General features: G+C 41.0%; 1 protein-coding gene across 3 annotated transcripts in view; it reads right to left on the minus strand.

Moving 5' to 3' along the window:
• The window catches only part of LOC115200389 (netrin receptor UNC5D), a 235,570-nt gene that overhangs the window by 84,819 nt on the left and 136,557 nt on the right, over nucleotides 1–14,194 (minus strand). For all 3 annotated transcript variants that reach the window (XM_029763422.1, XM_029763423.1, XM_029763421.1), the window contains exon 2: nucleotides 12,149–12,364. In XM_029763422.1, the coding sequence (XP_029619282.1) occupies nucleotides 12,149–12,364 (216 nt within the window). The remainder of the gene's footprint in view (nucleotides 1–12,148; nucleotides 12,365–14,194) is intronic.

Below are 14,194 nucleotides of genomic sequence, written 5' to 3' on the forward strand. Positions count from 1 at the left end.
GGTGCCATTTGGGACATAACCCTAGTCTCTCAGCACCCTGTCCTCTCCTCTGGGTTTCCTCTCCTGCACACAACAATAAATGCAGCCTAATCTAACATGCTCGTTGGCAGTCACACCAGCACACCATGTACTGCATTTCAGACTTTTGAATACATAATAATTAAATACCACACTGAATAGCAGCAGGAACATGTCCCTAGATTAATGCTGTTGCTTGAAGATACAGAACAAGATACATATTTAAAGGTCAGCTGTATGTATAGGAACAATCATGCCACTCAGAACTAAATCAGCTAGCCTGCATTATGTTGAGGCTGTGAGGAAAGTAGTGTATGGATGATGTTAACAAACAACCTCAGCTGCCTGTTAGTCTCCAAACAGATTTTACAGCAAAAATGTTGTTGGAACTCGGTCCCCTGCTATCCTCCAAACAAATTTGAATTCTACTGGAACACGTGGAGCATGCCACTCTGGAGATGAACAAAAAAAATCCACTACAGCCAACCAGCACTTCACTTAGTGAGACAAACATAATTCATAATTCCCCTGCAGAGATATGGCAATTGACAGAGTGGGGGTGAAGAGACAGGAGAGAAAATCATGACTAATGACTGCACATAATCCCCCCCCAAAAAAGAAACACTGTGAGCAATATGCTAATAGAAGCTGGCAGGTCCTGCACTCTCTGGCGTCTCTCTGAGGGGCACATTTCCTTGAGGACTAACCGTCCGGGACAGGTGGTGTGCCTGAGAGACAGACCCGAGTTTCGACACTCTGTCATCTGTCACCCCTATTTGTTTACAGGCGGAACACCATTGACAGGACTTATTAAACTAAACCTCTGATTCCTTCCACCCCAGTCTGCTTTATTCTTTATCCAAGTGGCTCTCCCAGTGACTAAGCCATCCAAAAGGCATAATTATTCAGAGAGAGAGAGAGAGAGAGAGAGAGAGAGAGAGAGAGAGAGAGAGAGAGAGAGAGAGAGAGAAAGAGAGAGAGACTTAAGCCATGGCTATTAGCTTTTTTTAAATGAGAATGGAGGTTAGGGTGGTGTGAGCCTAGTTGGAGGGGACAAAGCAAGGCTAATCTGCTCTCCCTATGGCCTTGCTCTGTTGCCTTGCCATGGCTCAGCTTATTGAGTTGGACAACAGGAATGGCATAGGAAGAGGCTGGATCCCACTTCAATTTCAGAGGGCTTGGATCATCGTGAAAAAACAGGTGAGATTTGGAACAAGGATATATCTGTATACTGGCACATGGCTTGCATTGGCTCAAACCTGATTATTCTTCATAATATGTTCTACATAGACAATTATCTGTAGTGTTTCAAACCACTACAATTCCCATCAATGCCTGCCTCCTACTCTCCTGCAGGTCTGGGTCTTCCCTGGGTCTCCCTGTGGTGCAGTTGGAAAGAAGCCCTGACCTACACTTCCCTTCCAGAATCCCCTGGAAGGCTCTTTGTTGGTGGTTAGTACAAAGTCAAAGGTCCTCTGGAGTGCACTAGCCATCACTACTTCACCTGCACAGTGTGCTAGCGTGTCTCCAATGAGCATTCCCTTTTAACACATCCTCCCACCCTCAGAGCCTGTTACTGGCCTCTGTCAACACCATGCTTTCTGTCTCCTGCTCAAGTTGTTCACAAGGGAGGGTTGGCTTTAAAAACGGGTGTGTGGAAATGTTGTTGCTTTCAATAAGTGTTGATCACACAAATCAGAGAGAAGTATGGTGATGTATTTGACCATATCTTACCACAATCATTTGAACCTTCATCAATATCTGCCACATTAAAGAGGGGCTCGACTTACCGATTCCACCTGCGCTTTTCCGGTGCTCATTAACAAGAACTAGATGTGTCTTGGGGGTGTGGCTTGATATGGGTGTGTTATGTTTTCTATATCGTATCCAGGCAGTAATGTTTTTTTGTCCCTCTTGACAGTGTGAACGTGATTGGTCAGGGAATCCCATGCTTCGCTCGTAATGCATTTCCTGCTTTCTAAATGTAGCCATCTTTGAATGAAAGTTGTGTGTGTCATGCCAAGGTTAGCTCACGTGCATGAGGATGTTTTAGTTGGAGAAAAACCAAGCAGTTTAGAAAAAACTCTTATTCTTTCAACATAACATTTGCGACAATGTCTTGTATCTATTGTTTTCTAAGGCGCTCCAGACTGTCTCTAAATAAATGGGCGGGTTGTAGGTTGATTCTGGTGAGCAATTGGATAGCTTTCACTGCAGCACACCGGGCAGCTGTGATCAGGATGATTTGATTACTGCCAGCCATGATTAGACTGTGCCAGGCAGTGGTCCCGTGTGGGCAGGATTTGAATCAAAACCTAACCCTCATTTAAGTCACCTCAGTTAAAGAAATCTCACAAAACTCTGTTTTAGAATATACTGACTTTATGACACAAATGATCTTACTTAGACTTTTTATTTCATTTTGGCACTTGAATAAATGTTTTAGTAATATCAATACCACAGAGTCTATATTTTTTGCATTCAGTTGCACTTTAAGGAGCTCTGACTTACTGCAGTGGGGTTGATTGTGTGTGTGTAGGTGGGTGGGTGGATGTGTGAGGTGCGTGCAAGTGAGTATCCCAGTCTACCAAGGCAGCTATGGTACATGTGAACACTGAGTGCAATTAAGGACAAAACACCTCTCAGCTGAGGAGAGAAACAGCATTAGCACAGTCATGTCACCACAAATAAATGATGATCATAAAAGGCAGGTACTGCTCTAAAAAAGGCCCATCTAAAACAATGACAGGCACTTATCGCATAATTAATACAGAACATCTATTACGAAATCATATACCCTTTATTCTCAGCCCACAGACACGAACACACACACACTAACGAACATATCTACTAGACAAAATATTTAATTACAGAATGTTCACCTGCATTTGGGGACATATTTACTTGACAATGCACCACTTTTATTATCCGCTGCAGAGAGAGGCAGCTACAGTATATCCAGACGAGGCCTTTGTCTGCTACATCAAATAGGCCCAATGTTCACTGTTTAACTCTTTAATAATACAGCCAACTACACTGACAGAGCCAAGTCTCTTCTATACATCTTCAACAAAATAATATCCCATTTAAATGAAATCAAAAGTCTGGAAAAATAAACACAGACCACTAACGGCATTATAAGCAGAAATAATTAGTAAGTAAACCTATAAAAAAAGGCATTGTACTGCAACAGGGGAAAGATAACTAAAACCTCACCCACCCATACAGGAAATATTGGAAGAGAAGTTTGCATATTGGGTTTTGTCTCCATCTGTGCGTAGATAAGGAAAGCGATACGCAATGTCATACTGTTGTCTGTTGGCGATGGAAGAAGGGTTTTATAGGTGTGTGTGGTGAAGAGCTCTATTTTCAAGTCGTCCAACAAATGCATGAAGTTTGAGTTGGCACTTGGATTGGAACCGGTGCTTTGGTCCAAATGACATGAAAATAGAACTCTGACCATGCACATCAGTAGTGGATAGCGCACTATTTTAATTATAATATATCTCAGTATTTGAATTATTTCTTTTATACAGTCATTTTTGCTCATCTTTATAAAGGGTGTCAATAATTTCAGACCTCTCCATATAACACAGACCCCAATACACCCAGTATTGCCTGACATGGAAGTCAAAACAGAATAGTAATCCAAACAAAAAAGGTATAGCTCCTTTTTCTGTGATAAAAAAAGTAGACATTTACAACACAACCCATCGGCACCGGACTAACTGAAACCTGAGGTAAGACCAAATAAAATGTATTTCCCCCCTCTAAGGAGCCTTTGATATACAGGTACAGTATGTGTGTGAGGTGTATTGTATTGTCTGGGCACATTCAGTTAACAACCCCATTAACAGAGTCACGAAGGAACCATTGGACAAAGATAACATTAATCCTCGCTTTAGTGGACATTACAGAGTGGCAAAAGCATTCATGATATAGGAGGGTTGAGTGTGTGGTGAGGCTAAGGCCCCTGCTGAGGGGGAAGCATAGTGTCACTGAATGTTTGCAGCGTGTATGCTGCCTGTTTGCTGCCTGTATGCTGCCTGTATGCTGTTGTTCCCCTGGACTCTCCTGTGTCTCATTCAAGAAATTTGCTCCCTTCCATCTGCCCTCATTTACACTCTTTCACTGATCTGACAAGACTGGATATTATGTGAAACTAATATGGTGTAAAACTAGGTGCTAGCCGAGCTATTGCTTACACCAAACCAGTTGTCTCAGTGAGTTCCATGAAGGGAAGTGAACAAGGACAGAGGGAAGGTAACATGGTCAGGGAATTAGACACAGCCGGGTTTCCTGGCAGGTGTGTGTGTCTGTGTGACCACCGGGGTTGTTTATCTGCTATTCTCAGGCCTCTCTTCCCCCATCGTGCCCAGGCCAGCCAGGACCTGCCACTCTCCATGTGCCTCCAATCTATGTAGGAGACAGCAACGACTTTGTCTGTTCACTGCTCACCAACGATAACATTCACTATGCACAGACTCAACAAGAAAGGTCAGTGATTTTTCTCCAATCCGTGGGCATTGAATCCTAATGGAATATATGGGTCTATATGGGGCCCATTTGTGTGTGATTCCCTTCAGCATATCGACTATTTACACCTGATAAGGAAGGACATTTAAACTAGGTTAAAGCTAGAATCTTTCATTTAAACAATAACAAAGCAGACACCCTGCCTCTGTTTTGGTAAAATGTAACCATTCATAGACAGAACTATGGATGCAAGGACTGACCATCCATGATATCAAAATTATAGTTTTAACCATGTGCAGGCCATAAAGTGTTTGTTTAGATTTACATTGTTTACAAACATTGGAGTAAAACAAGGTTATATTTAGGGTTTTGATGGCGGTATGACAGTTAATAAGTTATATTCTTCAAGAATCAATGGGTATAATTAATTTATAAGTAAAATAATTAATGTAGCAACTAAGGTTTCTAGCTTAATTAAAAACAAAAAAGATGGTAGTGGGAAGCATAGATCTTAACAGCATCATGGAACTCTATTCCACATCAGGTAACTGATACAAGCAGTAGAATCGGTAAAAGAAAACTGATACAAATACATATTATGGAACAGAGGGGACTGTTAAGAGACACACACAGACACAGCCACACACATGATAAGATACGCACTCTATACACACATACACATGGATGTTGTATTGTAGATATGTGATTGTAGAGTAGTGGCCTGAGGGAACACACTTATTGTGTTGTGAAAAGTGTTATGAAATGTAATGTCATGTAATATTTTAAATTGTATGCCTTAATGTTGCTGGACCCTAGGAAGAGTAGCTGCTGCCTTGGCAACAGCTAACAGGGATACTTAATAAATACAAATACAAAAGAGCAGTCCATCCATAACATCATAAATACTTACAGTGCCATCAGAAAGTATTCATACCCCTTGACTTATTCCACATTTTGTTGTATTACAGCTGGAATTAAAATGTGATCACACACAATGCCCCATAATGACAAAGTGAAAACATGTTTTAGAAAGAACATTTATTGGCAATGAAATACAGAAATATCTCATTTACACAAATACTCACACCCCTGAGTCAATACATGTATGAATCACCTTTTACAGCAATTACAGCTGTGTGTCTTTCTCCGTAAGTCTCTAAGAGCTTAACAGACCTGGATTGTACAACATTTGCACATTATTATTTTAACAATTCTCTTTTTTTTAACAAAGCTCTGTAAAGTTGGTTGTAGATCATTGCTAGACAGACATTTTAAGGTTTTGCCATAAACTTAAGTAAATTTAAGTCAAATTTAACTAGGCCACTCTGGAACATTCAATGTCATCTTGGTAAGCAATGTCAGTGTAGATTTGGCCTTGTGTTTTAGGTTATTGTCCTGCTGAAAGGTGAATTCATCTCCCAGTGTCTGTTGGAAAGCAGAATGAACCAGGTTTATCTCCAGGATTTTGCCTGTGCGTAGCTCTATTCCGTTTCTTTCTATCAACAACAAAAGCTCCCTAATCCTTGCCAATGACAAGCATACCTATAACATGATGCAGCCACCACCATACTTGAAAATATGAAGAGTGGTAGGTACAATACTCATTGATGTGTTGGATTTGCCCCAAACATAACACTTTGTATTCAGGACATAAAGTTAATTTATTTTCCAAATGTTTTGAAGTTTTACTCCAGTACCTTATTGCAAACAGGAATATTTTTATTCTGTACAGGCTTCCTTCTTTTCACTCTGTCATTTAGGTAAGTATTGCGGAGTAACTACAATGTTGTTGATCCATCCTCAGTTTTCTTCTATCACAGCCATTAAACTCTGTAACTGTTTTAAAGTCACCATTGGCTTCATGGTGAAATCGCTGAGCAGTTTCCTTCCTCTCCGGCAACCGAGTTAGGAAGGACGCCTGTATATTTGTAGTGACTGGGTGTATTGATACACCATCCAAAGCCTAATAATAACTTCACCATGCTCAAAGGGATATTCAATGGTTGCTTTTTTGTTTTTACCCATCTACCAATAGGTGCCCTTCTTTGCGAGGCATTGGAAAACCTCCCTGGTCTTTGTGGTTTAATCTTTGTTTGAAATGAATTTCTCGACCGAGGGACCTCACAGATAATTGTATGTGCGGAGTACAGCGAAGAGGTAGTCATTCAAAAATCATGTTAAACACTAGTATTGCACACAGAGTGAGTCCATGCATCTTATCATGTGACTTGATAAGCAAATGTTCACTTATTGACTCAAGACATTTCAGCTTTTCATTTGTAATGAATTTGTATACATAGCTACACAGGCTGCTTTAACTAATCAGTATTGAGGATATGTCCTTCTTGTAGATCCCTCCCTCTTCCAGTACAAAGTGCCTGTGACGGTGTCCCAAATATTTATGTTTTATTTAACCTTTATTTAACTAGGCAAGTCAGTTAAGAACAAATTCTTATTTACAATGACAGCCTACCCCAGCCAAACCCGGACGACGCTGGGCCAATTGTGCGTCGCCCTATGGGACTCCCAATCACAGCCGGATGTGATACAGCCTGGATTCAAACCAGGGACTGTAGTGACACCTCTTGCACTGAGATGCAGTGCCTTAGAAAGCTGCGCCACTCAGGAGCACCCTATTGTCTATATAGTGCACTACTTTTGAGCAGGGTGCCATTTGGGAATATGTGAGACAAGTAACTCTGTGAGACAAGTGATGATTCGCTAGTCTCAGACATATGGGAGGGAGTGGACCAGTTTCCACCAAACAAACACCCTGGGGACCAATATTTCCCTGACACGGAACCCGGTGCGCATTTCCCCAATTCATTGAGGCAGTAAGGTCTTCAAGACGACAATGTTCTCCACTCTTAGTGGTAAGCCATTGACAAAAATAGGGAATTAATATAGGGAACTAAGCAAAAGGCTCATGTAAATATGGAGAGAGCACGCCAATCCAATCATTTATCCATTTTAAACCTATAAGAACACGTTATCGCTTGCAGCACTCGATGTAAATCGGAGGCCACTGTGACATGCTTTTCCCAGTAATCTCTCCGCTGTTCAATTATATATAGGCATGTTGACCCTATCAAAAAATCAATTACTGACAGGTTGACAATACCCTGCCTCATCCCAGAGGCCTCAGCACAGCTGTCTGTGGTTATCTCTAGTCAACACACTCCATACCATGGTTTAAAACACCAGTGCAGTCTGAACTGAATTCTCATTGCTGCTGATATTACCATAGACATTTAATCATGGACAAATTGTGCCAGATAAGTTGATTTTCGTAAGAGGTAGGAAGGTTAATAGAAAGGAAAAGTTCCATGAGCAGCACTTAGTGACAGTACATTCTCAGCTTACTACTTCAACTCACTGGCTGTCTTTAGTCTGTGACCAAATCTGAGCTTCTCCCCTCCACTGTCCTCACCCCTCCCCTGCCCTCTCCGCTCTCCACTCCCCCATTCCTCTCTCCTCTCTCCATTCCGCTCCTTCTCCCCTCCTCCTCTCCTCTCCTCCTCTGAGCTCTCCTCTCTCCTCCCTCCTCCCTGTGCCTCAGTCTGGTTAACTCAAGGGCATTGTAGCGCCTCTTATCTGTGGCTGTGATTCATCAGCCTGTTTGGTAAATAAGAGATGTTATCATCATGGTGCTCTTGGTGGCATTGAAGGCCCATGTCCTAATCAATAACATCCAATTCATCATAGATCTGCTGCTTTGATTAGCTTGGCCTAATCCAATACACAATTTGGCTGTCCATTACCAAGGCAGGACAAAGCAATGTTGAGCATGTTGTTATCAATGGTAGTTATGAGTTTAGTGCTGATATAAAGCTAGCAGGCTATGCAGCATGCCGGGCGAGAGGTGAGGACAGGACAATCTCAGCCAGGCTCTTTTAATTGCAAATCCACTCGGGTCTCCTTCTGATGCAGAACCCGTTGGTTTTACAGCCTAGGCAAGGCAACACCGCAGGCGGTTAAGTGCAGGATATGGTAAAAAAGTTAATAATTGTTCCCCGGATATAGCTTAAAGGCAGAGCGAGGTAAAAAGGATGAACTTTTCTTTTTTAACACCGGGCGTTCTTGAATCAGAATCTGTGAAATTGCGTAGTGAGAGTGTAGATAATGTGTTAGGTTAAGTACCATGTGGGGAGGCGGTGGCTCCGTCTGGAGGGAGCTCAACGAGCAGACGGTTATCCACTTGAGAATGCAGATGAGCTGAACAAGTATGAACCGAGTTAATGAATACAAAACTGCTTTCAAATCCTACATCAGACCTGACCTACTCAGGGTTCAAAGACCATACTTCCTTTACAGTAGGAAAACAACACGTTGACACTATGAAATTAAAAGGATAATATCAAGTTTCTAACCTTATGAAATAAGCAATACGAGCCATTATGGTACTGTTAACATGACAACGAATTACCCCATGGGTTTAGCGAGGAACTTTATTGTAGAGTTAACAGACATTAATTGGTCAATAGGTTGTCAGACCCTCTACATATACAGATATTTAACCTCTCATTACAACAAGCTTTTTCCTCCAATCCCAGTGCAATGGGTGCCATTTGCATTCTTTTGGTAATTTACATACAATCATTAAAATACAGTGCTTGGTTTGGTGCTCATGGTATCCATTTAAAAAACGAAATAATTGAATTTGATGACAATAATTCCTCATTTAGCAACATACAGTTGAAGTCGGACGTTTACAAACACTGGAGTCAAACTCGTTTTTCAACCACTCCACAAATGTCTTGTTAACAAACTATTGTTTTGGCAAGTCGGTTAAGACATCTACTTTGTGCATGACACAATTATTTACAAACAGATTATTTCACTTATAATTCACTGTATCACAATTCCAGTGGGTCAGAAGTTTACATACACTAAGTTGACTGTGCCTTTAAACAGCATGGAAAATTCCAGAAAATGATGTCATGGCTTTAGAAGCTTCTGATAGGCATGTTTTACTGTAATTTGAGTCAATTGGAGGTGTACCTGTGGATGTATTTCAAGGCCTAACTTCAAACTTAGTGCCTCTTTGCTTGACATCATAGGAAAATCAACAGAAATCAGCCAAGACCTCAGAAAAAAATTGTAGACCTCCACAAGTTTGGTTCATCCTTGGGAGCAATTTCCAAACGCCTGAAGATACCACGTTCATCTGTGCAAACAATATTAAGCAAGTATAAACACCATGGGACCACGCAGCCGTCATACCGCTCAGGAAGGAGAAGCGTTCTGTCTCCTAGAGATGAATGTACTTTGGTGCAAAAAGTGCAAATCAATCCCAGAACAACAGCAAAGGACCTTGTGAAGATGCTGGAGGAAACAGGTACAAAAGTATCTACATCCACAGTAAAACGAGTCCTATAGCGACATAACCTGAAAGGCCGCTCAGAAAGGAAGAAGCCACTGCTCCAAAACCGCCATAAAAAAAGCCAGACTACGGTTTGCAACCTCACATGAAGACAAATATCGTACATTTTGGAGAAATGTCCTCTGGTCTGATGAAGCAAAAATAGAACTGTTTGGCCATAATGACCATTATTATGTTTGGCGAAAAAGGGTGAGGCTTGCAAGCCGAAGAACACCATCCCAACCGTGAAGCACGGGGGTGGCAGCATCATGTTGTGGGGGTGCTTTGCTGCAGGAGGGACTGGTGCACTTCACAAAATTGATGGCATCATGAGGACAAAAAAGGATGTGGATATATTGAAGCAACATCTCAAGGCATCAGTCAGGAAGTTAAAGCTTGGTTGCAAATGGGTCTTCCAAATGAACAATGACCCCAAGCATACTTCCAAAGTTGTGGCAAAATGGCTTAAGGACAACAAAGTCAAGGTATTGGAGTGGCCATCACAAAGCCCTGACCTCAATCCTATAGAACATTTGAGGGCAGAACTGAAAAAGCATGTGTGAGCAAGGAGACCTACAAACCTGACTCAGTAAAACCAGCTCTGTCAGGAGGAATGGGCCAAAATTCACCCAACTTATTGTGGGAAGCTTGTGGAAGGCTACCCGAAACGTTTGACCCAAGTTAAACAATTTAAAGGCAATGCTACAAAATACTAATTGAGTGTATGTGAACTTCTGACCCACTGGGAATGTGATGAAAGAAATACAATCTGAAATAAATAATTCTCTCTACTATTATTCTGACATTTTACATTCTTAAAATAATGTGGTGATCCTAACTGACCTAAGACAGGGCATTTTTACTAGGATTAAATGTCAGGATTTGTGAAAAACTGAGTTGAAATGTATTTGGCTAAGGTGTATGTAAACTTCCGACTTCAACTGTATTTTTGGCTCACAGCCCTCCTACCACTTAGAACAGAATATCAGGCACTTCACTTGTTGTTGTTGTTGTTAGATAATGCTCCATTCTGATCTCTGAAATAAATGAATTAGCTCGCCTCTTGTTAACAACCATTGGACGTAGCATAAAACCAGAACAGTGAACTTTTCCCTAATACTTTTCCCATGTACTTCCTGACTCACACAGAGCAAAAATAATCAAAGTTCTGACTTTCATTTCCCCCATTATCAGTCACACAACAATTTCACAGAACAGCAATCACACAATAATGAACTCCCAGAAGCAATTAAACAGGCTTTCCTGCAGAGGGACCTTCATGAATACCAGAAAGATTCCTTCCGCTTTTGAGAAGCCACTAATCAGAGCACATTCCAGACGAGGTGTCACATCAGTTGTGTTCTCCCAGAAAGCCCTTCAGGAAACAGAACTAAAGTGAAGGCTTCTAATCAACACAACCTGCTCTATAGGGTGCATCCAAAATTGCACCCTATTCCCTACATAGTGCACTATGGGCCCTGGTCAAAAGTAGTGCACTATATAGGAAATAGGGTGCCATTTGTGACACATACCTAGTCTGTTCTGCACGTCCCTCTCTGACATCAGCCTGATGGGGTTTAATTGGGCTGAATATACCATCTCCTTTATATCACACTACATGATAACTTCAACACAACTTCACAAATTACCTGTTGACATTATGAGGGCAAGTTGGAGTGTTTTTTTTTCCGATTTCGGGTGACGGATAGAATTATGTAGTAAAAAATATATTCAAATGTTTTCGGATATCAGCCTAATTGTTGCTTAACTTTAACTGTCTTTGGAAACTTTAAAAAAGACAACTGCCTATAGACTGAAAAGTATCTGTAGTAACAATATGTTAGCTAAATGTACCTTACTGTATCAAGTTGAAGATTATCTTAAATCACAAAATGTCAGAACTTATTTTCCCCAAACAAATATGCGGTGCTGTTTGCAAGCCCATGATCCCACACATGGTCACAGTGAATCCAGATGCCCTCTCACTATGCAGTAGTTAGACTGGGAGGTGATAGAAATGATGCATCTTACACAGAGTAAATATTACATTACATAGAACTACAGAAAATAGCATATCTATGGGATTATAGCCCTCAAATTCAAGTCTGGACCTAGAAGCCAGTTCCACTGCTTTTTTTCATTCTTCCCCTCTAATCAGGGACCAATTTAGACCTGGGACACAATATAGGTGCAATTAATTATCAGGTAACAGAAAACCAGCAGTACTCCAGTCCAGACCTCCAGGGTAGGATTTGAATACCCTTGGATTATAGGATCTCTATGGATTCTTACCAGTGTTCTGATCCATGTACTCCCGGGACACATGTTCATTCTGGTGCACCCATTCTCCATTACACTTGAAGAAGATCTGCAGGGCGGGCACAGCCCGACAGAGCAGCTTGATCGGGTTGCTCTTGATGATGTAGGCATCTTCTGGCTCCTTCATGAAGTGAGGCAGGGTACCTGGGACTGACGGTAGGGAGTCTGGCAGGATGTCACCTGTGGCTCCTGCAAAGAGAATGACAGATTGATTGATGGAACTAACCAATCAAATACATTTATTTAACTAAGCCTTTTTCAGATCAGCAGTTGTCACAAGGTGCTTTATTGATATGCAGCCTAAATCTTCAAAAAGAGCAACCAATGCAGTGTTCTGGGTGACCATGACTGATATTCAAAACAAAACCCAGCGCTGATAGATATGTTAAGCTTTTTGCTAACATTTTGAGCTAAAGGAAAGTAATTCAAACTACTCTTCTATTATGTGTCCTAGAATTAAATGATGCCTGGAAAAATAGTTTCTCAAAGAGGCAAAAAAGTGTCACTGTTAACTATAGGAACAATTGATCTTTCACATACAGAGGCAATACTTTGGATTCACTATTCTCCCCATGTTCATATTGAAAATCTGTAATTCTCTGCGCAGTGACAACGTTTCTCATTCTTCACAAGTTAACATGGTCAGAAAAGAAGAATACAAGGAGAACAATTTAAGCAATTCTCTTCCACTCTAGCCCGAAATCAGTCTTTTCAGAGCAATTTGCCGATGAATGTAATCAGAATAGACCACCAAGCAGAGGCATTGGGAGAGGACTGATTACCCGTACTGTGACTGTTGAGCCTGACTGCATCTTATCTCCGCCGCAAACCCTCCTCTTTGTGCAAAGAATGTCTTTGTGAAGATGCCAAAATGCCCAATATGTCCCTACTTTAGCACAATTCATATCAGGTTATTCCTTCAAGTCAGTTCAGAAAGCAGCTGGCACAGGTTTGACAGTCATTCTACCATAGAGTACCTCATTGATTTAATAGAGAGGGAGGGAAACATTGATCTAACAACAAGGCTACACAATATTAGATGGGATTTTAGTTCAAGACAGATCTTGGATGCATTCCCAAATGGCTCCATACTGTATCCCCTTCACAGTATTCCCTTTATAGTGCAGTACTCTTGACCAGGGTCCTATGGACTATAAAGGGAATAGGGTGTCATTTTGGGTTAAGTTCTGGACTCTTCATGTGAAGCCTCTAGTTCAGGACAGCCCTCTACTCCTGGGCCAAGAACAATAAGGAGGAACAGGACGTCATCGCTGAGAAAATCCCAGAATGAAACCTCAATCCCATCAAGGACAATATGGTTAAACCATTCAGAGCTGTACTGTAAAAGCCCATGAAAGCTATTATGTCCCACCATCAAATCCAATTTTGTCCACTGAAATCTAATCACCCAGCCCCACTTTCTACCACCACCTCCCACAAATGTGGTCATGTCTAACAGACAAATCAATGAATGCTAAGGTGCACTCACCAAAAAAACAGATTATAGTGTAAACATACACCCAAACTTTGGAGTACAGGACTCAATACATAAGGCCAGATTGGGGTTCATACTTTCAGAAATTACCCTGGACATTTGGAGATTTTGCAAGGTCTTTTTGACAACATTCTCACGATTTGTCACGCACAGTTTGGCGAGACAATTCTGTCGTTATTGACTGCAGTCATAAAGGCCTTGAGCACTAAATAGGTCTTTTATAAATGGAAAAATACAAATGTATAGGTTGCCTTAGTTTTGACAAAGAAATGAATGCATTGAAGTATAAGAGTAAACTCTCAGCAAAACAAGTATGTAACTATTCTGTTCTATTCCATTCTGTCGTGTTCAAAAAGCTTGAAAAAAAAAAAATTCTTCCACTGCTGTTTTTTTTTACTGTTCATATTTTTCAGTCTTCTTTCACATTGTTATGTTGTTGAGTACATGAATGAATCCAAGCATGTATTTTCGCAATGCATAAATAAATAATGCTTTTGACCATAGATTTCCTAAACAGACCTAGA

This window comes from Salmo trutta, chromosome 9, assembly GCF_901001165.1.
Source record: "Salmo trutta chromosome 9, fSalTru1.1, whole genome shotgun sequence".
Lineage (NCBI taxonomy): Eukaryota > Metazoa > Chordata > Actinopteri > Salmoniformes > Salmonidae > Salmo > Salmo trutta.